Here is a 27366-nt window from a genome sequence, read left to right as displayed (position 1 = left end):
CTCTTTGTAGGTCCAGCCAACACCATCTTATGTGGAGTTCATTATAAATTACTCACCGTAGTGACTAACGTACTCTTAGTCCATAGTCCCCTTTCCTCCATACTGCATGGGGCGTCCCTCGCGAGGGACGGTAGACAGAACCTTTTTCACCAGAAAAATCTACCCCTCTAAATTTAGAGACGTGGCCGTGGGAGCATGCATTGCCTTGACTCCGCCCTCCGGCGCCACACCTCAGTCCGGATACTATGGAATAAGAGTACGTCAGTCACTACGGTGAGTAACTTATAATTACTCTTACGTCCCATCCCCTTTCCTCCATACTGTATGGGCGATTACAACTTAATGTAGCCCCAGGGTGGAGAGGAGACCCTCCTTAAGCAAACAGGTGCTGGAGAACCACCTTTCCGAAAGCCGCATCTGATCTGGAGCCGGCATCCAAACAGTAATGCTTGCAGAAAGCCGATGGAGTGGCCCATGTGGCCGCCCTCCTTATGACCTGCCAGGGGACATGGCGCTGAAAGGCGATGGCCGTTGCCTTGGCCCCGACCGTGTGGGCATGAATGCTCGCCGGAAGGGTTGTATGCTGGCCCTCGTACACTTCCTTGATGGCCGAGACAATCCAGCGGGAGCTGGAGGTCTGGTAGCCTGGCCTGGCGCCTCCAAACGTGATGAATAGGGCATCTGACTTGCAGAAGCCCTTGGTCCTATCCAGATAGAATTTCAGGGCATGCCTGACATCCAGGCAGTACAGAATTCTCTGAGGCTCGTCCTTCGGGTCCGCAAAGAATGTAGGAAGGACGAGCTCCTCCTTTAAGTGAAAGGCTGATGGCACTTTAGGTAGAAATGGCGGATGGGTCCACAGGACCACCTTATCCTTGTGAAAGGTGGTGTACGGCTCTGAGGCGACTAGGGCCTGGATCTCGCTGACCGTACGCGTCGATGTGAGGCCGACTAGCAGAGCTGTCTTGATGGTGACCAGCCTGATGTCCGCGGTCGCCATAGGCTCAAATGGCTTGTGTACGAGGGCGCCCAAGGCTAGGTTCAGATCCCACACAGGGTGCGGCTTCCTGATGGGCGGGTAGAGCCTAGCAAGTCCGGCCAAATGTCTCACAACGATCGGGTTGGAGGAGGAGAAGACCCCCTCCTCCGAATTCCTGTAGGCCCCAATGGCTGAGAGGTATGTGCGGCAGGTGTCCACCTGCATGCCAGAGTTGGCGAGGTGTGGTGATAATGACAGCACGTCGTCCAATGAACAAGCCAGCGGGTCGATATCCTTGGAGTGAGCCCAGTGGCAGAACATGGTCCATTTACTTTTATACTGGGCTCTGGTAGCCTTGCTCCTAGCCCCCTGTATGATTTCCAGATTGGCTGGAGATAGGTTGAGGTGGCTGAGTGTCACTTCCTCAGGAACCACGCTGTGAGGACCAGCTTCTGAGGGGCGGGGTGGACGACCGTGCCCCTCTGCTGTCTCAGAAGATGTGCTGGGCCCGTCGGGAGGTGGATTGGAGGGACTGCTGAGAGGCTGAGCAGCTCTGAGAACCATGGCCTGGCTGGCCACCATGGAGCTATCAGGATGAGGTTTCAGCTGGTGAGACTCCTTGAACTTGCAAAGCACTCTGTGAATCAGTGGAGTGGGCGGGAAGGCGTATGCTGACATGCTGTTCCACTGGATCCATAAGGCGTCGCCCAGGGAGCCTGGGCCCTGCCTCTGCCAGGAGGTGAACTGGGAGCACTTCTTGTTGTGCCTGGTGGCGAAGAGATCCACCTGGGGAAGGCCCCAACCATGGAAGATCTCCTGTGCAACGAGGTTGTTCAGCTGCCACTTGTATTTGTCTGCTCCCAACCTGCTGAGCCTGTCCGCTTCCAGGTTGGCTTCCTCACGAAGGTGAACTGTCGTGAGGAAAATAACGTTCTCCCAAGGCCCATTCCCACATGTTGATCACCAGTCTGCACAGGGCAGGACACCTGGTCCCCCCTTGCTTGTTGATGTAGTACATACTGGTCGAGTTGTCTGTCTGGATGAGGACAACCCTTCCCCTGAGACGTGGGAGGAAGGCTCGGAGCGCCAACCAGAAGGCGTTCAGTTCCAGCCAATTGATGTGGTATTCTTGTTCTTGACGGGTCCACGTGCCGTGGATCGAGAGGTCCTCCAGGGTGGCTCCCCAGCCTTTTAGGGAGGAGACTGTGGTAATCGTCACCTGTGGGACGGGGGGCCTGAAGGGCCTGCCCGTCCGCAGGTTGCAGTCCCTGGACCACCATGCGAGGTCCGGGTGGAGAGAGATGGGGATCTTGATCATTTCGGCCTGAGAGCCCCTCTCCTGGTTCCACGATGCTGCGAAGTGGAGCTGAATCCTCTTCATCATGAGTCTTGTGTGGGGGACGGGCAACAGTACTGCTGCAAAAAGTCCCAGTGGATGCTGGTACCACCAAGCCGAAGTAGCGCTTCGGCTGAGAAAGTGGGACGAGGCCCTGCTGATTGCCGCAATCTTGTCCTCCGAGGGGAAGACCCTCTCGGAGCGTGTGTCCCAGATGAGGCCCAGGAAGGTCAAAGACTGTGTGGTTTGCAGCTGTGACTTCTTGAGCGAAAAGCCCAGGTCGTGTAGCGTGTTCATCAGTGCTTGGAAGGAGTGGTGAACTGCTTCTTGAGATGTAGCCCTAACGAGCCAGTGGTCTAGGTAGGGGTATATATGGAGGCCCGGAGGAGGGCTGTCACCACATTCATGAGTCTGGTAAAGACCCTGGGGGCCGAGTTGAGGGCAAAAGGGAGGACCTTGTACTGAAAATGGCAGCCCATGATTCTGAACCGGAGGAAAGAACGATGGGGTTGCCAGATCGGGACGTGCAGATAGGCGTCCTTCAGATCCAGGAAGCACATCCAGTCTCCCCTGCATAATGTCTCTGCAATAAAAGCTAGCGTCACCATCTTGAACCTCTGGAGAGGTAAGGAGAGGTTGAGGGTGGAAAGGTCCAGTACAACTTTCAGGCCAGCCTGGTTCTTTTTCTGAATGGCGAAGAGCCTGTAGTAGAAGCCCGAGCCTCGCTGGGAGGCTGGGACTTCCTCCACGGCCTGGCTCAGGACAAGCGACCAAATCTCTGCCAAAAGAGTTGCTGTCCCAACTTGCGGAAGAGGAGGAGAGGAGGGAGGAGAGGCAGGAATAGGTAGATGGTACCCTGAGGATACTACTGACAGGATCCAGGGGACCGCAAATTTCTGTCACCAAAAGTACACGTGAAGAGCAAGCCTGCCCCCCACTGGCGACACGTGGATCTGAGTGGGTCCGTCAAGACTTTTTACCCTCAGAGGCAGAGGAGGGGGACTGGAAAAAGCCCTTGCCCCCTCCCCCTCCCCTTTTCGATGCTTGCGCCGACTAGGGGTCGGCGAGCGTTCCGGCTGTCTGGACCCTCCATTCCTGGAAGCCGCGGAAGCCTCCAGATGAGCGACCCTTATCTGAGCGTTGCTGAGACTGGGAGTACGCTTTGGGCGTGGTCTTCGTCAGAATGGATAAAGACTTAGCCGTCTGAGAGCTATTCTTCTTCTTGTCCAGCTCTTCGTCTGTGCTAGTCTAGAATACATTCCTGGACGTCCAGGTTGAACTTGGTTGCCCGGAGCTAGGCCATCCTTCTCATGTCCCTGGCAATACAGACGGCACTTCCAGAGTTATCAATGTGTGCCAGCGTGGACTCCATGATATCCTGAGCCACGAGATTGTCCTCGGCTAGCCCCGCCTTGAAACGTGATTGGCTGTGAGTAGGGAGTTCCGGAAGGAAGTCAGCAGTTTCCCGCCATAATCTCTGGTTAGCGGCTGCCAGCATGGCATCTGCGTTGGCCTGCCGCAGGTGCAAGGAAGCATTGGAATACAGCTTCTTACCATATGCCTCCAAGGTTTTCTCCTCCTTGCCTAACAGCGCAGTCGATGACGAAGATGAGGACGACTGAGGCTTGGAGTACAGTGATGCTGCAGCGATCACCGAGAAGTGTGGCTGAGGATGGGAGGAGAGCAAGAGTGTATCCCTCTCCATCTGCCTGTACTTGACGTCCAGGCGGCAGTTGACTGGCTGGACAGAGTGGGGTTTGAACCAACCCTTCTTGGCGAGGGAGACTACATCGGTTTGCAGTGGAATACCCGTTCTGGCGGAAGGGCGCCTCATGAGAACTTCAGCGAAGATGCCTTCTGCCAGCTGTTCTACCTGGGACTGGGGGAGGCCCAGGTATTCCGCCAGGTCCGAGAGACGTTCGTGGAAGGCCCTGGCTGATGATGGCGTGTCAGGATCCTCCCCCTCATCAGAATCCTAAGGGTCTGGGGGATCTTGTGGAGGAGGAGGAGGAGGATCTATAGAACCACCCTGCGGAGTAGGCTGAGGACCCGGAGGAGGCGGCTGCGCTGGGGCCAGGGGCGTTGGCTGAGGCGTCTGTGGTGCCGCTAGCATAGCGGGAAGGACCTCCCTGACTGCGTCCTTGATGATAGCCCCCATATCTGGAGACTTCATGAGGCTGAGGAACCTCTCAAAGATCTGGTCCTCGCTAGCCTAGGAGGAGGAGGAGGAGGGCACTGACGGGGTAGCTAGAGGCAGCTGAGGCCGCTGCCGACCCTGTACATACGGACGCAAGGGAAGGCAACCTTGCGCATAAGATATTGATATTTATTTATTTTTATTTTATTTTAGAAGGGTAGGCCGTAGGCCACGTACCTGGTTGATGCCAGTCCCACCTCGATACTCATTCTTCGCCGAAGTCCTGCAGAGGCGTCGAACAGGTGTCGTTTTCTGGCACGTCGGCCATTTTGTTGAGCTGCCTACCACGTGGCTGCGAAGTGTTGGTCGGCTCATTGGTGCGAGCCTCTGGCAAGTCTCTTATGTGAGCGGCGTGCGACTTGCCCCACTCCTCTGGCCCCTGCCCGGTAGGTGTATCCACCTCGACCCGGGGGTCGTTAGAGCTGCGTTCAGGCGCCCCCTCCGACGTGCCGCCGGTAACAGGGCGTAACCCCTCTGCCATGATGCCAGTACAAGGGTCGAGCCCCTCGGTTGCAAGCCCGGTAATAGAGCCTAGCGGCCCCTCAACCTTGGCACCGGGAGGATCCGAGGACCCCTCAGCCCGAGTGCCGCTAGCTGTAACAGCCACTGTGTGTGTGTTGGTATAAGGACAAGACTGGTCCCTCCTGCGTAGGACAGTCCCTGGGAAGGAGTCTCCCTTGCGAGGAGCGGATGAAAATATAGGCCCTACCTCAGGCCTGGACCGAAGTCTCACGAAATTCTTGACATCCTCAGAAGGAAACCGCTGGACGAGCTCCCTCCACCTGGCTAGTCTGTTCTTCAGTGCTTTCAAGGACAGCGAGCAGCACGCCGAACAGGCTTGCCAACTGTGGTCTGAGCCAAGACAACATGGGCAGAGGGCGTGGGGGTCTGAAGTTGGGAAGGGCTGGTTGCAGGATGGGCACCTGCTGAACTCTGTCAAAGTTGACATGCGCCGGGGAGGAGCTGTGGCGTCTGAAGACCAAGCACTTATTGAAAAAAAGACAAAAGAAGAAGAAACAGAGGAAGAATCCGCACATGGAATTACATGGCCAAAGCCAAACCCACGAGTGCTGGTGAATTCGGCCCGTTCTCGTCGACACGGAAAATGGGACTGAGGTGTGGCGGCGGAGTCGGGGTAGCGCATGCTCCCAGGGCCGCGCCTCTAAATTTAGAGGGGGAAAAGATTTTTCTGGTGAAAAAGGTTCCGTCTCCCATCCCTCGCGAGGGACGCCCCATGCAGTATGGAGGAAAGGGGACGGGACGTAAGAGTATGGGGGGTTACCTAGTAGCCCTTTATCCTACTCCCTCACTACTTTAAACTGCTAGTGGCAGTGGTTTATGTTTTCCTACCATTGTGCATTTCTACCGCAGGTTGAACCCTCAGCTGCAGTACAGCACCCATGGTCTTCTTTTTTTGCCATTTTCTCTTTGTGAGGTCTTTCTTGGGTTTTACTCTCTGCATTGAGGCAGAATTGAGCCCTTTGTTTGTCTTGCCTTTGGCGGGCTTCAGTCCTGAAGCCCGCATCTGGCTCCAGTTTGTCTGGAAGGATAGGATGTGAGGAAGGTTCCCGAAACCCCCCTGTCCTTTGTCTCTAGGAATGCCTGAATGCCACCAGTCCTGATTGACTGGCTGTCCTTTTAGGACAGCCACCCTGCTGTGTGATTGACAGCCTAGGCTGTGCATGAATGGGAGAAACCCGCTTAAAAGGCGAGGGTTTTGGGACTAGTGGGAGAGTGACCAAGAATCTGAACAAAGCTTGCTGCATCCTCCTGGACCTTTGACTTGCCCGGTGAAGCCATGTTGCTGTGTGAAACTCCTTTTTCATTTTAACAGAGAAGATCAGGACGAAACAACGTCTCCCCCTTCGGTTAGTGGGACCAACTAACCCCGAGACGAACTCCACTGGACCATCTTCCCAGACTGGCTGTACTTCTTAATTGCTGCAAGAACAGAGTGCCAGGGGTTGAGTAATCCGTAGTTGAGTGCAATGTCTGAAATCCGGCTAGAAGCTCCAGGAGTCTCATAAGGACCCTCCATAAGCAGGATGACCAGATCTCGAGTCCCTTCACCACAGTGCAGGACCGAAGGAGTTAAGGAAGCCCAACCCGCATCCGAGATCCACGATGGTGCTATTTGCTAAGTGCTGAAACCACGAAGTGCTGCTGAAACGAAAAGAGCCCTTAGCTGCCGACGACCTCCCAAGTATCGCCACAGGAGCCCTCCAGGCGTCCCTCTTGTCCCCACGACTGAGGCTCAGGAACACAGGGTCTGCACCGCTGTAGCAAGACAGAATCCAGCTGGGCCACTCTTCTTCAAACCAGAGGTACTGTTTAGGTCTGGGGTACTTGCCTCATTGCCTTGTCTCAGTTGGCAATTGCATTAGCTTACTTTTAAAATGGAGTCCAACTCTCATTTCACAGGCTTAACAGCTTGTGACCCTGCAAGTGATTTTCTACAAACTCTCTAACTTTGCGCAAGACTGTTTCTAATCTAAGAAGTGCCAAGAAACAGAACTGTGTATTACTACCCAGTAGGCCCAAATGCACTCCTGATTCGGTACAGGACCCAATGTTGATTCGTGAATGTTTGAATAAGGCTTTAGCCTATAAAGGCTTAAATTTGTATTTGTACATTCATTCAAATTCTTGCAGAATATCAAAGGTTATTTTATAAGCTTTACTGAACAGTGTATCTCATTCAATAGAATCAGTCCCCAACACAAATGTTAGAGAATCTCTTCCCTTTAATTCTCTAATTTTAAACAAAATTAATATAATAAACAACAGATAGCAGATATCAACATGATTCTTCTTTTTGTAACAAAATATCAAAACATCAAACAAGAAGTGAACATAGGAATACAATTGTCTCTTAGAGCGGATAACTCCCTCCAGGGAAACCCTTCAGGGTTGTAACAAGTAACCAACGCGATTCGGTTCAAAGATCCATCTTCAGGGTAGGGGCTTCTCTGTTCCTATACATGGTGAGCTATGAAAAGTAGCAATTTCCTTAATTCTGATCCTGTGGGAAATTCAAACGAACATTCATTGTAATAAGTGTTTAAATCGAGAGAGGCTAAAAGTAGGGTAAGGGGAGGCTAATGGTACTAACCTATCCCAGCAGGCTGGTAAGGTCCAGAAAATGACCTATCAATGGAACAAGAGAGGAGAAAATAGCCAAGGTAAGCGTTTTTAGTAATGTAAAAAACTACTCACTCAGAAGTAGCAAAATGTAATGGGAAGTGACATCCCTGCACTCACCCAGTCTTCTGGTGAAAATCACTGGTGACTGGGATGCGGCCATGCACAGTACGGCAGAAACCCTAAAGTAAATACGTGATACTCATATTTAGGGACATGAGGCAACCTCATGAAGAATCACAAAACATTAAACATTAATCTCCATTCAATCTAATGCATTTAAAATCGGGCGGCGGACAGTAGTCCATAGAACGCTCTATCGTGAAATCTAGAACCTCACAAGCAACGTATATCTCTCATAAGGGCGGCGCACATGGAGAAAGTGCGTGCACAGCCCCATCGGTCTTGATTCCCAAAGGGGACTGAACAAGGACTCACCGAGTTGTGGAGTTTCTCCTCCCGTGCAGACTGCTAGACTGAAAGCAGCGCGGCTACGGGTAGCGTCCTAAGTTGACCTGGCAACCCCACGCATGCGCGGCCGGGCGGAAGCCCTCTTGGTGTGGGCCTACGGCCGTATCATAGGTTCTCATGGGGATTAAGAATGCGTGGGAACATCCAATCTGTTAACAATTTCGATGAGCTCAACTAGTGGGGATAATGACCTAGTATACTGGGTGTATATTAATAGAAGGAATGGAAAGTGACTGATGCGTGTGGGGGCACCACCACGGTTCAAGGGAATCTGCGGGGTGCCCCCACGACACATCAATTATGTTTTCACTCATAAGGGCTTCTGGAGGGTTGCGCACACGCCATATCACAAAGATGTGCAGTGCTAGTATATTGGTTGCATGTGTCACTTCATTGGTATACAATCAATTACAGATCACAAGATCCGAAACGCGTTGGTTACTTGTTACAACCTTGAAGGGTTTCCCTGGAGGGAGTTATACGCTCTAAGAGAAAATTGTATTCTTATGTTCACTTCTTGTTTGATGTTTTGATATTTTGTTACAAAAAGAAGAATCATGTTGATATCTGCTATCTGTTGTTTATTATATTAATTTTGTTTAAAATTAGAGGATTAAAGGGAAGAGATTCTCTAACATTTGTGTTGGGGACTGGTTCTATTGAATGAGATACACTGTTCAGTAAAGCTTATAAAATAACCTTTGATTTTCAGCAATAATTTGAATGAATGTACAAATACAAATGTAAGCCTTTATAGGCTAAAGCCTTATTCAAACATTCACGAATCAACATTGGGTCCTGTACCCAATCAGGAGTGCATTTGGGCCTACTGGGTAGTAATGCACAGTTCTGTTCCTTGACAATTTCTCATCCCAAGTGGCCTTGTGACTTCAGCCCGCCTGCAACTGAAACAACTAGAGATTCATTTAATTTCAAGAGACTGATATCTGGACATTTTTTATAATATATTGTAGATAAATTAATATCTGGCTGTGCACCCCTGCACCCCTATCTTAATCTAAGAAGTCCCTCAGCTCCATAGTCTGTGTTCCAATTCCCTTTGGCTGTCCTGGCTCCCTGAAGACTCTTCTACTCCACTGACTTTGATATTGTATGTCCTTCATAGGTGGTAGCTTGTTTTTAACTGGTACTGCTGGGAAAGGCTTGTCTAGACGTCATTTGATTATTTAGTTGAACCTGTTTATTTTCTTCCTTCAACATCAGAATCTGCAAAGTAACTTGAGCGATATATTCATACCATTACTGTCCTTGTGATTGAAGTCACGTCAGGGTGTAGGAATTGTGTAAGAAGCATAGCCAAAGATTATCCACCAATTGTTCTGATTCTGAAAAGTAATTTTAACCCTTTAAATACCATGGGTTTCCCACCACCTCCCAGGGCCAAGGCCTTTTTTGGTGATTTCGGTATGTCGCCATTCAATGCCTTCTAACGTTTTCTCTTTCATTAACCCCTTAAGTGCCAAGGACAGGTATCTCGTCCTGGCAATGGAGGTAATCCCAAAGACGAGATACCTTGTGCTTGGCACTTAAGGGGTTAAAGTATATTTACATTGTCACATGAGTTGCCTTTTTAAAGAACGCTCATTTAAAAATGTATGTTAATTAAATAAATAACTATTTATAACAGAAACCTTGAGTGTAAGTGTTACTTATTTACGGATTTCATTTGTACAGCTCTACAGCTCACATTTACCCCTCTTGAGATAGGCGTAGTTACTCACTCACAATGCCAACTTGTGTAGTACAGACATATACCAAAAGGTGGGTTACCTAATACCAAGCAGATAAGTGTTGTGTAGTCTCACACAGTGAGACTGCATCAATTCTTACCCAACAGTAAGGCATGACCCTGCTCTGAGCACGGGGCTGAGACCTTGGCGTTCAGCCAAGCCACCCGTCTACTGTGCCTATCCTTCGTCGTCTTCTTGAAGAAACCGAGGCATATCTTGCACTCTCCTTCCATAGCCCACACTTGGATCTTCCCTCCCTCTCCTCCGTCATGGTGAGAGGGCGCGAAGTAGGCCCGATGGCCTTCTGGAATCTTCGACGATCTTCGCCATTGAGGGGCGCTGAAATTCACTGCCAACGGATCCCCGCTGTTGGCAGATGGAGAAGAGAGCACATAGGCTCTTTCGGAACAAAAATAGAACCTTTTGCCATTGAAAACACGAAAAAACATAGAAGTAGCTCGCAGAACAAACTCAAGGACTCCGAAAACACAGAAACGTGCAGTAAAAATCAGAAGATGGCTGCCAGAAGAGGGGCTTAGGGAGAAGGCTGTAATTGGATGGGGGCAGTATGACCCAGAGGACAGTGATTGGTTTAAAGGAGAAATACAGTTTGTAAGTGAAAGTGAAACGGTTTTATTCTTTTACCGAGGATTCCCAGCCTGACGACAGGGAATATTCATGAGCATGTGAATCCATGCCAGACCCCATGCTGGAGAAGCAGGAATATAGGAGTGAAGACAGCACCTGGAAACCTGGTAAGCCTGGCAGCAAGGAAGAACGCAGGAGAGCAGCAGGCTGAGGATGCACTGCTGACAAAGACCAATAAGAGACGAGCAGGTAGTGGCTTAACAGGGGCCCGCGAGTATCCATATGTGAACAAGGCTCGATATCGCTAGGCAAGGAAGTGTAGAGCAAAATGGAAATGATCAAACAAGTGTAGGGGTAAGCTTGTTTCAAATGTCCTGTATTCAAATTGATTAGCACGTCTAACCAAGCTGAGCACGTTATGTTTTTTATGGTTACCACTATATTAGGAATACTAACACCTAGGAAGAACATAGTCACAATAATTGGAATGGCTGGTGATATCATTGGAACCAATGTTACAACAAGTATATTGGACTAGACAGGATGGCTTCACATGCCACAGTTACATTGGTGTTCATGATGTAATATTTTACAGTGATCATTTTGAAATAAGAGATGGGGTAAAAACAATATTTATTTCGAAATATGGACAGTGATACTGGGAGATATGCTAATTTATGGTTTCTTTAAAGTTGTCACCATTTTCTCTACCATCGGGAATACACCCCTGAACCCTGACCTGATGTTTGACACAAACATGGTATGGTATTTTTAATTGGAATAATTTGTGACAACTTTAGATTTTCTTAATATTGCTGAAATATTATTTTTGGAACTTTTATTGTGATGTGTATATATAATGTACATGTTATTGTGTGTGATGGGTGGATTGATCAACAGCCTTGAGAACGACCTTTGGTCGAAACACGTGTCGGCTGTTTGCTATACCAGGAATTAAACAAGACTTTAAGACTTTATTTAATCTACCATTGGATTCTTTGTGGACTGTGCTAACTATTAGTGGTTTGAGCGCGAGACCCCCTCCCAAACCCGAATTCCTACTGCTATATTCTCAGCCTAGTGTGAGGGTGAATTCAGGCGGGCACATCACAGAACCCTTCAAGATCATGAGAGGAATGAGCCACAATCACCATTGTTGTTTTCGTTAGCACTGGAGCCTTTGTCCACAGCCATAAGGGAGAACATAGGCATAGCAGGGATACAGACGGCGATAGGGGAGACAAAAGCGCTCTTGTATGCAGATGATATTATGCTTACGTTGGCAAACCCTAGTGCCTCCACAGCAGCCTTGACACAGGATACACTGAGATAAGTGTGAAGTGATGCCGCTAAATACAAATACCATGAAGGCCAGTGTTTCAGATCACAACTTTCGCTGGATAGAAAGAGGAATTAAATAGCTGGGGGTTAATCCTAATGCCTGGTGGATATGGTAAAAGACAATACTGAGAGGGTGTGGAACAACATTGAGTTGGAAATGGTCAAATGAAAGTCTCTGAACCTGTCCATCTGGGGGAGGGTGCAGATTATAAAGATAATGGTTGTTGCAAGGCTTAACTATATATTTACAATGTTGCCCCTGGAAAACCCACCTATACTCGAAGACGAAACTGAGGGGAATCAAGGATTTTGTATGGGGGTGCATGAGGCTGAGGCTCAAACTAGACCAACTACAAGCCCCGCTGGAGGGCGGGAGGGCTTAATTTGACTAATGTGGAATTATATTACTTGGTGCAGCATATTTCTCAAGTGGCAGCCTTTAAGGGGGAGCTGGAGGAGATGCCAAAATGGGCTACGAAAGTGCATAGCATAAGTAATGCGAAGGGGATGGCAGTAATATATAATGGAATGGGCTAGGGCTAGAAGCACCCAATTATTCAGTTCACGGCAAAGGCATGGGAGTGTGTACACACCCTGCTCCAAGTGGATGCTACTGGCACCAGGAGGCCCCAATCTGGAATAACAGGGTCATCAGAGCTGGAGGGCAAGGCATAGCGTTGACAGAGCGGACGGCAAAGGGAATAAGGAGTCGTCAGGATATTTTTGACGGGATAGGCTCCTTAGCCATGAGGAACTGGTAGTCAAATTCAAGCTGGGTCCCAGTACACTGTGGCAATATATGCAGCTTCGGCACAGTATGGCGGCAACACAAAAAGGTCTGGACTGTGCGCTAGAAAGTTCTATAGTAGCTGCAGTGATTGAGCGCAGGAAAGGGAGGAAGGCATTAATGGGGGCTATATATGCAGGACTGAGGGGGGCAGCAATGTGGGAAGGAGATCATAAAGGTGGCGGCCTATGAAAGACTGATATAGAGGATACGAGATAGGGGAGAAGAATTCATGTGCACATGGGCAAGCACTTTACTCTGGAATGAGGGAGGTGCTGATAGGAAACGCATCAGGAGACTCACTACTGAGCACCCAGAAGTGATAGGCTGGGCCATGAAGGGGAAGAGGACTGACCATAGGTATATAGGACATTTTGACCTGGATGCCACGGAAAATGGAAGCGAGGGAAGGAAGGATAGCTCTCTGCTCTCTTTTAGCTGGCCATAGTTAAGTTGCTAGTTTAGATTCACACCAGTTACATGGGTGTTTTTTTTGTTGGGTGGATTAGGTTTACAGTTTACATACTCCGTCCATGCAGTTCTCGTATGATGGCTAATTCTCTCTGTGCCACACTTTACATTGACTCCCTCCTTACATAGGGGTAAGACATGGATGACCTTGTGGGTCTCTGGGGTGGAGCACACCCCTACAAGGATATCACGCATGAGTGGTGCTGAGTGCAGGAATGAAGGAGTTGCGGGTGGACAGCGGTGGGCCTAAAATGTGGGATGGGGTTAATAGGGAGTGGTGGATGCAGGAGGGGGAATGGGAGGGAGGTGATGAGGACCAAAGGCAACAATGGCAGTGATGGGCACATGTGAGGGATTGTTGCTGATGAATAATGGATCAGTATATGTTTGTTTACTAAGAAGTCAACAGAACATTATCCCACTGCTGGGCGATTATCCATTTACTTATTACTCATGTGTTGGGTGGGTTTGGTTATCCCCATGAAGTGCATGTCATGTTTTATCTCATCTGTTGGTGAATAGGGGGGCAAGGAGAAAGTCTAAAGGAGAATTGCTAGAAAAGGAACAAGGACCACGCGAAAAAGGGGCTGCTTGCAGAACCTGGAATAAGAATCACTGCTGGGAGGGTATTTGGGGCGAGCATGGGATGTAACTAAATAGATATATTGTTAATGAACTGCGCGTTAATGACTTGCGTCAATGAGTGGGAGAAAGGGATTATTATTGTTGTTGTTCTATGGTCTATGGTTTGACAATGGTCTGGGTATGGAGAGTTGTTATACTGATTGTATCAATCTATGAATTTTAAATAAAACTATGACAACACAAAAAAGTTGGCCAGGAGACGGACATAAATCTTGCGGCAATACCATTTTAGAGTACATGGTACTCTTTCCACCTCTCTCCCCCTGGCCTGTGGACCCGCGACAACGACGCTGATGCACTCCTGCCACCTGTCCTGGAGCGTGCAGCTCTTTCACCCTACTGGGGTAAGCCTGGATGCAATTGTATGAGCACATGTCAATTGCAGTATCTTTCTGGGGAAAATACAACCAAAACTAAAGTTTTCTGAAATAACCTGAACGGAAAATGCCGCCAGTGAAGATGCCTCTTTAGGGCACCGCCTGTTCTTTCATCACCATTGAAATGACTGTGCCAGTACTCCTGCAGCCTTTGCCCTTTGTCTTCTGCACTCCATCATGGCCGCCTGATTTACCATCCGACAGTGCTTCCTGGCCTGCTCCCCCTCCCCATTAGTTGCTCATGGCTTGTTTAAGTCAATCACTGCAACCGGGCGACGGGAGCCGGCCCATTCAAACAAGGCCCTCACGAGGCCCTGTCTGCCCCTGTCCGCTCTGGTATGCTGCCCCCCTTTTTGGCCCCTTGTGATGCGTGTGTGTACCCCCCTCCGCCTCTTGCCCTTGTGATATGTGTGTGTACCCCCACCCCCACTTCCCCTCTGATGCGTGTTTGTACCCCCCACCCGCCTCTTGCCCCCATGATGCATGTGTACCCCCTCCCCTCTTAGGCCCCCCGTGATGCGTGTGTGCCCCCACCCCCTCTTTGTTACCCCATGATGCGTGTTGATGCCCCCCTCTGTTCCCCCGTGATTGTATTGATGCCCCCCCACCTCCCCTGGTTACCCGTTATACATGTGTGTGCCCCTCCCCCTCTGTTCCCCGGGATGTTGCTGTGTGGCCCTCTCCCCCTGCTGCCCCCCCTTTTCATTGCTGGAGTCGTCTTGATTCACGAAGGGTTCACCACCAATGACTTTTTCCAACGCTCAGATTGACTTTTTGCACACACTGACTCTATCCAACACTCTTTCTGTAATTAGTTGTAAGGAATTGCCAATTGTTTAGTATAGGTCTTTTTACTTAAGATGCCACAAGGACTGCTCTATTTTTCATTTGAATGTCGACGCTTGCTCCCATCTCAGATTTAGGTTAGGCATTTTCCCACCCTGCACTTACAGTTTAATTAACACCCTTGAACTTTGATCACTTGTGTCTGTCTTTACTGTTGTCCCCATGAGATCCTTACATACCCCGCCTCACTGTGAGGTGAAGAGTGCAGTGTCAAACAAACAGAGAATTTCCCAATGTACAACAGACTTCTCCTGCACGGATATTTCATAGGGACTGATCAGTACCCCCAAAACAGATGAGTGTTAGGGAGAATTCTCATTCAATGGCTAATTTCCCTTACCTAGTGAGTCCCTCAGCAGCTTTGCTGGATTTCTGGAGTTTATTTTTTCCACTTGGTAAGAGTGTGAGCTTTTCCCCCACTCTTACCTGTGTTTTGCCATGTGTATTTCCTCTATTTTTGTGATTGTGGACTCTGGAGCACACCACTTCAGTAGCCCCACTCTTGTGTGTGTTACACAGCACCTTCAGTGCAGTGACACAGGGTTTAGACTTCCCACCGACTCAATGTCTGGGGCCGACTACTGTCCCCCAGAAAAGGGTAAAGTTGCCATTAACTTTACATAGTCATTTAACCACAGATCCAGTACACCCCATTTTACATGGAGTATTGGAAAGGGTTAATCCTTAACCCTTTTTATCTGTGCCTCCTGGAGCATTGTTTTGCTCTTTTAACATTTAGACTTGGCTGGTGGCAGTGGTATGTACCCTAACTTTTCTACCGCGATTATACTATATAAACGTGGTATTGTTTTAGGCTACTATTTAGCCCCGAACATAAACCCGCTTGACCAAATACTCTTTCTTTTGGCTCCGGTCAGGTTTATTCGCCATTTCTTTTTGTTAAAGTCCTTCTTGTGTTTACTTTGCGCGGCAAACCAGGTTTGCCTTCTTTGTTCACCGTCTTTTGGCAGGCTTCTACCAAGAAGCCCTCCTCTGGGTGCCTGGGTGTCTAGCTGGGCTGAATGTGAGGGAGGGGTTTAGTCATCCCCTGCACAGGGTATCCTAGGAAACCCAAGTCGCGCTTTGCCATGATTGGCTGAGGTGGTTGTCCGCCCCGGACAACCCTCCTGCTGCGTGATTGACAGCCAGGCTGTGTGAATGGGGGATTTTCGCATAAAAGGCAGGACTCTTGGGCTAGAAGTCAGAGTCGCCACTGGAACTACAAGGAACCGAAGATAAGCGGAGAAGAAGAGAGCTGCTGCAACTACCCCGTCCCGGTGAAGCCCTGCTGCAGTGCTGAGCTATCTACCTTTCGACGACCAGCAAAGATCCAGTCCGGAGTCTTCTTCCCTTGAGCCTGGTGGGGTCAACCAGCTCATCTTCCACAGACAGAGGATCCTCTTTGTGGTTGAAATCGCTGCACCCTGCTCTAGTGGTCCGGATAGCCATCTGAAGAGCCTCTCCAGTTTTAAAGGAGCACACCTTTTATTCACTGTCGCTGCTGCTGGCTTCATCCCTGAGTAGTGCAGGCCCCTCCAGACATCGTCCTTCTTGTCTCCACGACCGAAGCTCCAGGAACCGTGGGTCTGCAGGAAACTACCAGGAACACTGCCGTGGCACCAGCTTCTTCACTGAATAAGGTACTGTGTCCAGCTTTGAGGAACCAGAGTGAATCCCTTTTCTCCTCCTCCAAGGCTTGCCCTCATCTTCCCTCCTTCTTATAACTTTTGCTTCCTCTGTTGACAATATAGAAGTACTCCGGGCAGCGTTGAATCTTGATGTACCTGACTGTGTGATCCTCGACAACAGGAACCCGGTTCCACTTGACACTTGCTCCGGTCTATTGACTTTTGTCTGCCTTGACAAAAGTATTGCCTATGATTTTTGCCCCCAACTCTTTGGTTAACTCAGGTGCTAAGTGTGTTTTTGCCCCGGTAACATTTCTTTCTGCGGATACGCGTATCTTTCGTAAGACCGAACTGTCATTACTGTCAAAAAGTGATCGCATATGTATTCCCGGTAACGTCTTTTGTTTCACAACACCGGTCCATTAAAACATAGGGTACTTATCTTGAGTTGTTCAAGATAATTGGTTGTGTGTAGTGTATTTTCGTGTGATTTTAAATTGATAGAAGTGAAGTGTTTTACCAACAGATGGTTTAGAAATAAATGTACTTTTACTTTTCAACCAAAAACCTTGAGTCAGTGTTTGCTTGAGTCACAGTAATTGTGGTCCTTTGTGTAATCTCTACTACTGCTCACTTGCTTTTGAGATAAGTCTGGCTGCTCCACTACTGCTACCACTTTAACATAGTAGTACAGGCTTGTACCAAAGGTGAACTTGTATTACCACTTGTGGTCTTAATTCTGTGTAGTGGTCCCTAAGGGCACTGCACAGGATTCTGCCTAACAATGAGTTTAGCAAAGCAAGTGAAGTGAAAAGGCTTCACTTGCATCCAAAAGTAATGACACATACAAAACGGCGAAATGTTGAGGGTTCTAAAGAGGTCTATGGAAGGAAAGAATCAAAAGAACATCTTTCCTAACAATGTTCTTGTACTATTTGTCCACCCAGCTCTCTCTTTTGGCAGTTCTCCTCAGTTTCACGTAATTAGTAACCTTCCGGGAGTCAAATGTGGTTGGGGTAATTTGGTTTGCAAAAGGGCAGGTGGGTAAGAGTCGTGAAGGGTATACCATTTGGGTGCTACATCTTTAAGAAGCAGAGACCTGGGGTACATGAACAATAAAACCAAGGTCTGGGGGTAGGGATTCAAAGGTGAGGGCGCAGGGGCACAGAATCACTGAAGAGTGACAGTCGAGTTTGTAGATGCCTTAAGAAACAGATACCTAGCAAAAAGAGTCATGCAAGACAGAGGTCTGGATAACAGGAGCTGTGCTAGCCAGAGGCATTTGACACAGCACTGGGCCGTGCAGTGCATTACAAATATGAAAATAAATGTAAAAATGTTCAGAGTCATCAGAGGTGCGAGTAGTGGGGGAGACATATCATTCTGGGTTGTTGGGTGCAGGGGTCATGTAGCGATGAAGCCAATGGGTGCAGGGATCATAGTAATCAGTGGCCGGGGCTAGTAGCTAAAGGAGCAGAATCTTGGGGCCACAGGAGTCATGATGATTAGGGAACTACAGAGCAAAAACTCTTACCGGCAAGAATGGGAAACACAGCAAAGAACAGATCAGCCTTATTGTATTGTGTGACTTCATAAAATATCAAATACCCAGTCAGTTTCGGAGTTGTGTATCTTGTTCACAACTAAAGCATAATCAGGTTGCAGGGGGCCCCTCCCCACTAACTGATGCACTCACCCAGTCATTAAACATCAAGGAGACATATGTACCTTTTCAAAGGAAGCAAGTAGTACATGAGCATGTCCAGTCACTTCTGCAAAAGAGAAAAAAAGAAAATTATGAGTAGGCCTCCAGGAAGTAAATATCCAGATGTATTGCAGAGGGAAAAGGTGAGGGCAGTTGAAAACAAGAATAAGCTAGGCATGCATGCCCATTAGGATTTCTTTCTCTCAGAGCAGTTGTAAAATTCATTGCATAATATAATGATCAGCATACAACCCAAAAGAGTCTGAGGCAGCCAACAATGGAGAAGTTAGGTGTCTGTTGGGTATAATAAATGTGAAGCTGTGGCTCTGGTGTATGACCCATGAAAGTTTTGTTTGTCCTTTTCAGGTTCACAGACCTTTTTCCCCTAGTGAGGCATCACTAAGGTAGCAACCTGGTACAATTACACCTGTGTGAAACACCCACATGGTGACTGCAGATACTAAGCTGCAAGTGGCCCGGGCAAGCTATGAATAAACAATGGTTATATGTGATTCCATTAACCACAGTTAGTTTGTGGTCTTCAAGTTCGACTCTTGAATGCTGACTTTTTTACAAATGTAATTGGTGGTTGTGACGAATCCCTCTGGGTCGTCACTTCTCCCCGGGGGAGGACCCTTCCCATGGGGCCAGAGAAGTGAGACTGCTGCCTGATAGTCCCCCTGGGGGTGGTTCTCAGTGGGAGGATCCCATAGGTGGAGACCCACTCTCTGTGAGAAGTGAGGACTTTCGAGGCAGAACACCGTATACATACCATCATGCTGTTTAACTTGAGGCATCCAGCCTTTTGTGTAGTGCTCAGATACACCCATCCTCTTTCTCCTACTGCTTCCACTAATTTCTTCATACATAGTATTTGTGTTCATCAGGCAAATAACATTATGACGAGGAAGAGTGAGGGCAGAGTGAATACGTATAACTTCAAAATTACTGTCACGAGGAAGAGCAGGGCGATGCAGTCTTACACAGAACTGATATGAACATGCTAGCTATTGGAAGCTAGAAACCAGTCAGGACATACAAATTGACAAGGGACTGCCCTTAGAGTCTGTCCTGCCCCAGATTAGCTTCCCGTTGGGGAGCAGAATGCAGAGGAGAGGTCCCGTGACATATCCGCGCCGCATGGAACAGAGGCGGAGAACAGAAAGGCGAAGATGCATCATGACTCAGCCGGTTCTCGGATCCGGCGTCTGGTGGAAAGAGCAAAGCCACCAGAGTGGCCTAGGCGAGACCAGACGCACAGAGAGAAACAAGCGGGTACAACAGCCGAACACCGAACAAAGGCCGTCAGAGCCCAGGGGATGCCGTAGAAGCTGTCCAGTGTTGCCTCGGACCAGAACCCACACAGACCAATTACAAAGGTACGCAGAGGGGGGGGGGACCAGGAAGGCACAGGGATACCCCAGAGGCTGTGGTTGGGAGGAAGTGCAGAGCCAGCTTCCTCGTTCCAATGGGACCAAAGAGGGACACAAATTGAGAACGGAGGGGGTTAAAGATCGCCCCAAAAAGAATGAAAGAGGCCTGGCAGGATAGTGAACCGGGCCTAGTTAAGAGATACTGTACAGGGGGCGCTGTTGCACATGAGAGAGAATGGTCGCTCCCGTGTGAGCTCCGGTGAGGACCTAGGCCGCAATGCCGGTATAAACACTCCTGGAGACCGGGTCACCACAAATCCATCATAGAACGTGTTGCACCCCCCACACACCAGGCATGTGAAGTTTGGTGGCCGAAGACTGAGGGATTCTCGGAAAAAAGCACCATCCGAATCCCACACGCAGCAGGAAATGGAGCTTGAAGATAAGCAGCGAGCCGAGGGGAGGAGCCCGGTGTAAGGCAACGCAAGCGGCGGCTGAGGGACGGGCGGCCCACCAGCTCCGGGGGACGAGTCGCGGGCGTTCCGCCTCCCGTTGAGTGTCTGCAGACCGCCCCAGACACTCTGCAACCACTACACTGAACCGCTGCAGCGGGACACGCCGGGCGCCTGATCGTGAACCCGACGAGGGAGGGGAGGACCACGCGACCCACGGAGCCCGGGTAACACGAGCGACCCTGCCGGATCCTCGGTGGGCCTTTTACAGATAAGAGGGGCTGCGCGGGGAGGGGTGGAGGACCCGGCTGATCTCGGGTAGCCCGGGCCCCCACTGACCATTAAGAACTCCCGTTCCCCCGAAGGTACGGAGAGATATTTCACCCCCCCTCCCAACCCTCCCACTGCGACATCAGGACGCTTCGCCGCGCAACCCCCCCCCCCCTTTGGGAAGGACACTCACCATTGCGGGGACCCATACGGAGCTCTCAGAGCCGTCCCCCCAGCGCTGAGAACCAACAGTGGGAGCCCATACAGGGATAAGAAAACGACGCCTGAGACTCCACGTGACACAAACTGAATTGGGTGCGCACTAACCAACGACCTCCCATTACCACCCATTTCTTAATAGTGAGAACGCAAGACCATTCAAAGGAGGCAAGAAGGGATAATTGGACATGTATAGGGAATCACTGCAGGGCACAAGTTCCCCAAGTTAGACAACCAATAAACCAAACTATTCATGTGACTCATGCGGTTAGCGAAACAACGAGGGCAACTACCCCCGCATGCGTTGGGGATCACGAAAGCAAAGAAACACTTGGCAGGGACTATAAGTTGGTACTTCACTCCATCTGATCATTGGGGGGGAACAGGCTGAAGATTTAAAAATAGAAAGAAGCATCTAAGATACAGCCCCAAAACACCCCTAAATAAGCGTACCTCTGTTTAAGATCAACGCATCCTCACACATCGACGACGGTGATCCAGTTTCTGAGCCACAGCTGCAGTAAAAGCACATCCACGCAGAACTCAGCTGCGGGGTACAAATAAGATCCACTAGAAATAAAGCTAAGGCGCTGGACCCACTAACACCTACAGGAGCGTGGCCTAGATTCCTCTGGCTGTACACCCCACATAAGGACAGCTTTAACTCCACCTCGCACCCACCTAATATATAAAATGTGAAAAGGCGGATTGCAAACCCAGCTCCCAGGACATTTTATCTTAAGGAAAACAATGCCCAAGAGCTTCGGGCCCAAGAAGGGTAAAGGAGCCATTGACAAGTACACAACGCCAATGAAGAAGGAGACGGAACTCGTGATGGAGGAGGGAACGCTCCCACAGGAACAACAGACCACCCCGGCGATGATGATGGACCCCCAGGCGGTCTTTCTCGCCATGCAACAGGGCTTCTCAGCCCTCAATGACAAATTGGATGGGATAACAGCAAACGTGGCGTCCATCAAAACACAACTAGATAAAACAACATCATGCATGACTGAAGCCGAAACGAGAATATCGGGCACTGAAGATGCCCTCGAGGCCTTGAAAAGCACGGTCTCCACAATGGCAATAGAATTGGGGACGGTGAAGTCCAAATGCGAAGACTTAGAGGCAAGGTCACGGCGTAATAATATTCGCATTGTTGGCGTTCCAGAGGAAGCAATGAAAGGCTCAATGGAAAAGACAGTAGAAGATCTCTTGCGCACCATCCTGGGAGACCCGGGATGGTCACCGATGTTCATTGTAGAACGGGCTCATAGGTCGCTTGCCCCAAAGCCGAAACCGGGAGCATACTGTTAAGACGGATTTCTGAGCTCTGTCCTGGCGGCGCAGAAGTTCAGAAGGCCAACCTAATTACTTGGAAAAGGGTAACCTCTGAACAAGCCAGACCAATCAGGATAGCGATCGCGGCGGTCAAGACTAGGTCTCAGGAGGGGTGAGGGGGACTGAAAGCCCGCAATGAGCACCCAAAGCAAGGACACTTACAAACTACTTCAAACAGGTGTTATATTAAAAATATATACATATTTATTCCAAGGCCTTTAAAATAATGACCGTAGCGAGAACTCACAATACAACTCTAGTAAACCAACACATACCATACCAATACACTATATATACAAATACAAACAAGTCTCAAGCGTTAGATGCACGAAATCTGTAGCCCACCTAAAAAGGAAGGAAAACAGGCAGTGCGAAATAATGCTTAGACCCAGTCCGCCTTCAGAGGCACCTAACTAAAAGGAAGTCCGAGCCCTACGAAGAGTGGAGCCTTGTGCGCAAAAGTACCTGCGACTCAAGCGCATCCTCCAGTGTGGGCAGAAGCAGAGCGCGAGTACGGAAAGGCGTGCTGTTTTGACACAGCGGGGAAAAGCTATGGGCTCCTGCAGGAGGGCGACCAGTTCCTAGCTATGCTACTCACCGGTCTCCGATGTAAGCAAACCCAGGCTTCTCCGCGTCAGTTTCAGTCGCTGGCAGGTTCAGGAGAGCAGGGGACGTCTCGTTGTCGTGTAGATTCTGCAGCAGCAAACTTGAGTTAAAGATGTCCCAAACGAAGTGAACCCGCACAGTTTGTTACCACAGCAGGGCAACCGAGCGGCCGTGTGTATCTCAGTCAAATGTACACTACTCACTTCAGACCTGGGAACGGCAAGTGTACGAATCGTGTGAGAGTGACAAGGACTAGAAATACAACACAACCTGGCGGCGGTTACAGAGCAAGACTCCTGGGTAGGCTGGTCAGCCTGCTGGATGGCCCAGAGACACTTCCGAAGGCTTACGTGCAGGAGATGGTGAAGATTCCGAGAATAGCTGTCCCCGCTATTCCAAGGGTCGAAGTACCAGTACAGGCCTTCTGGTTCGATCAGAGGTAAAAAGGGTTTACCAAGGCGACAGCAGTGCAGAGGAGCAGTCCTTCAGCGGGTCACCAGCGATTCCTCGGTTCAGCCTCGTGGTTGCAGGATACTTGGCTCCTGTATTCCTTTGTTCGTGAGAACTCAGGAGATCGACATGGTAGTGGTGTTTCCAGCCCCCTCTTATCCACGGTTCCCTTCGCACCAAAACGGAGGGGACCCAATGGGAGATCCGCTCATCAACACTCACACCATACGTGGACCTATCACGGACCACGGTGGTCCCAGGCATTCACACCACCCTAGACTCTCTGGCACTCAGGATGTGTATTGGGACCAGACATCCCAGCCCACATCCTGGAGGCACACACAAGGCCTGTAGAAGCCCGCGAAAGCATCCGCGTTTCGCGGGAAAGTACATGCCCAAATAAGGAAGGCCCCGGGTCGGCTCGACCTGGGGAAGGTGAAGGGAGCAAGACGGTCAGCGTACAGGACAAAGGAGCCTCGTGGTCTGGCCATTTTGGGAGCCAGGCCACCATTTTGGGCTAAGCGCGAGAAACGCGCTTAAAACGCCAGAAGGAGCTCAAAACACAAGAAACGATTGCTGCCACCATTCCCGTCCGTGATTCACTTGCACCGATCAGTTACAATCCAAAAAGAGTATCTAGGGCCTGTAGAAGGCTAGAGACCCAAGAGAGCAGTAACTTAGCTTACAGTGCCCTCTTGTGTCATGTTGCACGAAAGCCGCAACATGATAAAAGAAACTACGGAAAATAGAGTTTCCCGGTACTGACTGTCTCAAGGGCATGTCAGTTTCCCCGTAAGAATGGAGCGAAAGCCCAGAGGAGTGCGGCAGAAGGCTGCACTTCTCTGGCAAAGTCTAGATCATGGTGAAAACAACAGCAAAAAGTTTAGGGGTTGCCACATGGAAGGAAAAATTACCCACAATTACGGAATCTTTCCTAACACATACCCTAGACCAATTATAGCCCACGTGATGAACTACAGAGATAGGGACTTGATTTTGAAAGCTGCAAGAGAAAAACAAGAGCTGAGATGGGAAGCCAACGTCATACGTATCTTTCCGGACTTTACATTAGCGGTGCAACAAGAAAGGAAACTCTTCACAGGGGTTAAAAAATTGCTATGAGAACGACAGATCCAATATGCTATGCTTTACCCGGCGAGACTTAAAATCCAATATCAGAACAAAATATCTTTTTTTACATTTCCTGAGGAAGCGGCAAACTTTGTTGAAACACACATCCCTGCTCCAACTGGTCAATCTAGAGTGGAGGGGACTTAGTAACCCCTACAGTCATGTAATTGCAAACACGTTCATGTTATAAAACGAATTTCCCGAAGTGATGGCTCCCCCTCAGGGTGGCCTTCATTGGGGATTAATATGTCTAATCCTACACGTTATGTTAATGAGTGTCACTCCCACAGGTGTCAATATGAGTGAGAACAACAACGATGAACCGGTCCACACTATATACGATCAATGATGGCATGGGCGCTGGGAAACGCTGCAGCCCCCCCTGTAGCAGGTGCACATCCAGTTGATGGGAGGGGAGGGTTGGGATTCTAAAAGCACCGTTGAAGTTGGGGGAACTGTGAGGGAGGGGTCAAGTTGGGACTGTTGGGGTGGAGTTACGGGAAGAACGGTATTAAAACAAAAAGCACACAGGTAATGAACACAAGGAACATCAAGTGTATAACTGAAGTATATTTCCATGCACATGTTAACAATCGCTTCATAGGTAATGGCTGAAGTGGGCACTCATAACATCAAAATACTGAGTCGGAATGTGCGAGGCTTAGAATCCAGAATCAAGAAAAGAAAAATCTTAGCATATATTAATAGACAGAGCCCCAGGATAATCTTTTTACAGGAAACTCACATAGGACCCCAGCAAGGAGGGCAACTGGTGCCGAATTGGGGAGCACACCAATACTTCACAACGTATTCTAAACGGGCGAGGGGGGCGGCGATTTTAATACATAAAACTCTGCAGTTCAAATGTAAGGCAGCGGAATGTGATCCTGAGGGGAGGTATGTGTTACTCCATGGCAAACTCTATGACAGAGAGATAGTCCTCCTCAATGTATACGGTCCTAACATAGACGACCCGGAATTCTACTCCACAATATTTGGAAAATTGGCTAACCTCCCCATGGCCTATTTGATATGCGGCAGAGACTTTAATACTATCCCAGATGTACACTCCGATCGCACATCAACACAAACCAGGGCATTGACCAAGGCAGCACAGACAATACTCACACATATGGCAGACCTAGATTTAAAGGATGCATGGAAAACGTTAAATCCTTCCAAGAGAGAATATACATACTACTCTACGGTGCATGACATGCATTTTAGAATGGTTGGTAGACAATGCAGTCCTATCGTGGGTCACGAGCGCCCTGATCTATCCCAGAACATACTCAGATCACTCCCCAATACAGCTAACATTACGAATCCCCGGTTGCACAGTGAACAGACCATCATGAAGATTCAAATCCGCAGCCCTGCGAGATCTGGTCTATAAAAACACAATGGAAAAACAAATACAAGAATATTTTGACATTAATGAAAACTCAGTTTCTAGTCATGCAATAGTGTGGCAAGCATTTAAGGTATGCATAAGAGGCAGCTCTATATCTACAGAATGCGGAATCCTCAAAGACAGGGGTAGATTGAACCGATTAGAGACACAAATAGCATCACTACAATCTCAATATGCACATACCCCATCATCACAGCTTAGCTCCGATATAAAGACTAAATTAGATGAATATACGGAGGCAGCGGACCAGGAATTCCGATATCTCGATAAACTGCCAGCGGCACGCCTTTACAGGGAGGGCGAACGCCCAGGGAGGTTGCTGGCCTAAACAGTGAGGGGGGAAAAGGGGTGCAACAACCATACCATGCATACAAACACTGGATGGTTCCGTAACCACTGACCAAAGAAGGTGTAAGAAACATTCCATGCATTCTACAAAAAAACTCTACTCCCCTCAGTCCAACGCCACGGATGCAGAGATTGAACATTATCCCTCTCAAATACCAACGACACTCCTAGCCGATGACACTAGGGAATCACTAGAGATGCCGATAACTGAAGCAGAAATAATGGAGGCGATAAAGGCATTTCCCAATAGGAAAGTCCCCGGCACAGACGGTCTAGGGGACGAATTTTATAAAGAGTTCAGTCATTTGTTAGCGCCCAGACTATTTGCGGTGTGGACGGAAGCCCTAAACAAGGGAGAACTCCCCGAAACCACCAGGGAAGCAGTAACTACGTTACTACTTAAACCAGGGAAACCCCCAGAAGATTGCGGTTCGTATAGGCCGCTATCATTAATAAATACAGACGCAAAGATCCTAGCAAAAAAACTGGCAACTAGACTAACACCACTGACGCCCTATATGGTCCACGAAGACCAGGCAGGGTTTATTAGGGGAAGGTCCACAGCATCTAACATTAGAATGTGCCACAAAATGTTGACCCCAACACCCTCCGAAGTTCAGGCCATAGCCGTATCCCTCGATATGTGAAAATCATTCGACACTGTCTCCTGGCCCTTTCTCTTTGGGGTACTACGAAATTATGGGTCCGGGCCAAACTTCATGAAATGGATATAAATATTATACACATGTCCCTATGCCAAAGTTAGAATCAATGGAGCCCTAACAGATAAGCTAGAGCTACGTGGGGGCACCTGACAGTGATGCCCATTGTCACCCTTACTGTTCGCCCTGGTAATAGAGCCCCTGGCGGATATTCTTAGGTCACGGTACAGCACATATAGACTAAGGCTAGAAGGTAAATTACACATTATAACTCTGTACGCAGACGACATCTTGTTATATCTAAGGAACCCGGATCGATCTTTGGGCAGGGTCCTGGCGGAGGTTGAACGATTTGGCGAATATTCTGGCCTACATCTCAATCCCAACAAATCAGAGATATTCCCACTCACAGAGAACACAACAAAACCCCAGAATCTACATGGCCTTGTCTGGAGCCCGACTCAAATTCTGTACCTGGGAGCACACATTGCTAGAACGGCTCAACTATCTCGCGCCCTGAACTACAGCGTACTGGCTGACACTCTATGCATAAAAATGAAACGCTGGAGCGCCCTCCCCATATCACTGATGGGAAGGATAGCACTAATTAAAATTATAATATTAACAAAACTCTTATTTATTCAGCACAATACCGGTCTGGACAGGTCACGCCCTGTTCACTAAAATGACCAGTGCATGCGTCTCGTTCGTATGGGGAGGACATCCTAGGGTGAGCTGGAAGATGTTAACCGATGCATATTCGAGGGGCGGTTTGATGGCTCCGGACCTGGGATTATACTACCTGGATGCGCAGGCACATTACGCTGCCCAGAGGGT

The 27366-nt window shown here is 49.1% G+C and overlaps 1 protein-coding gene across 2 annotated transcripts in view; it reads right to left on the bottom strand.

Moving 5' to 3' along the window:
• Positions 1-27366, bottom strand: part of MGRN1 (mahogunin ring finger 1) — a 1054550-nt gene that overhangs the window by 577800 nt on the left and 449384 nt on the right. For both annotated transcript variants that reach the window (XM_069646807.1, XM_069646806.1), the window contains exon 8: positions 18287-18330. In XM_069646807.1, coding sequence (XP_069502908.1) covers positions 18287-18330 — 44 coding nt within the window. The remainder of the gene's footprint in view (positions 1-18286; positions 18331-27366) is intronic.

The sequence above is a fragment of the Ambystoma mexicanum genome, chromosome 2q (assembly GCF_040938575.1).
Source record: "Ambystoma mexicanum isolate Mex_15411 chromosome 2q, UKY_AmexF1_1, whole genome shotgun sequence".
Taxonomy (NCBI): domain Eukaryota; kingdom Metazoa; phylum Chordata; class Amphibia; order Caudata; family Ambystomatidae; genus Ambystoma; species Ambystoma mexicanum.
The sequence above is the reverse complement of the archived record's forward strand: the minus strand, read 5'-3'. Positions and strand labels throughout refer to the sequence as shown.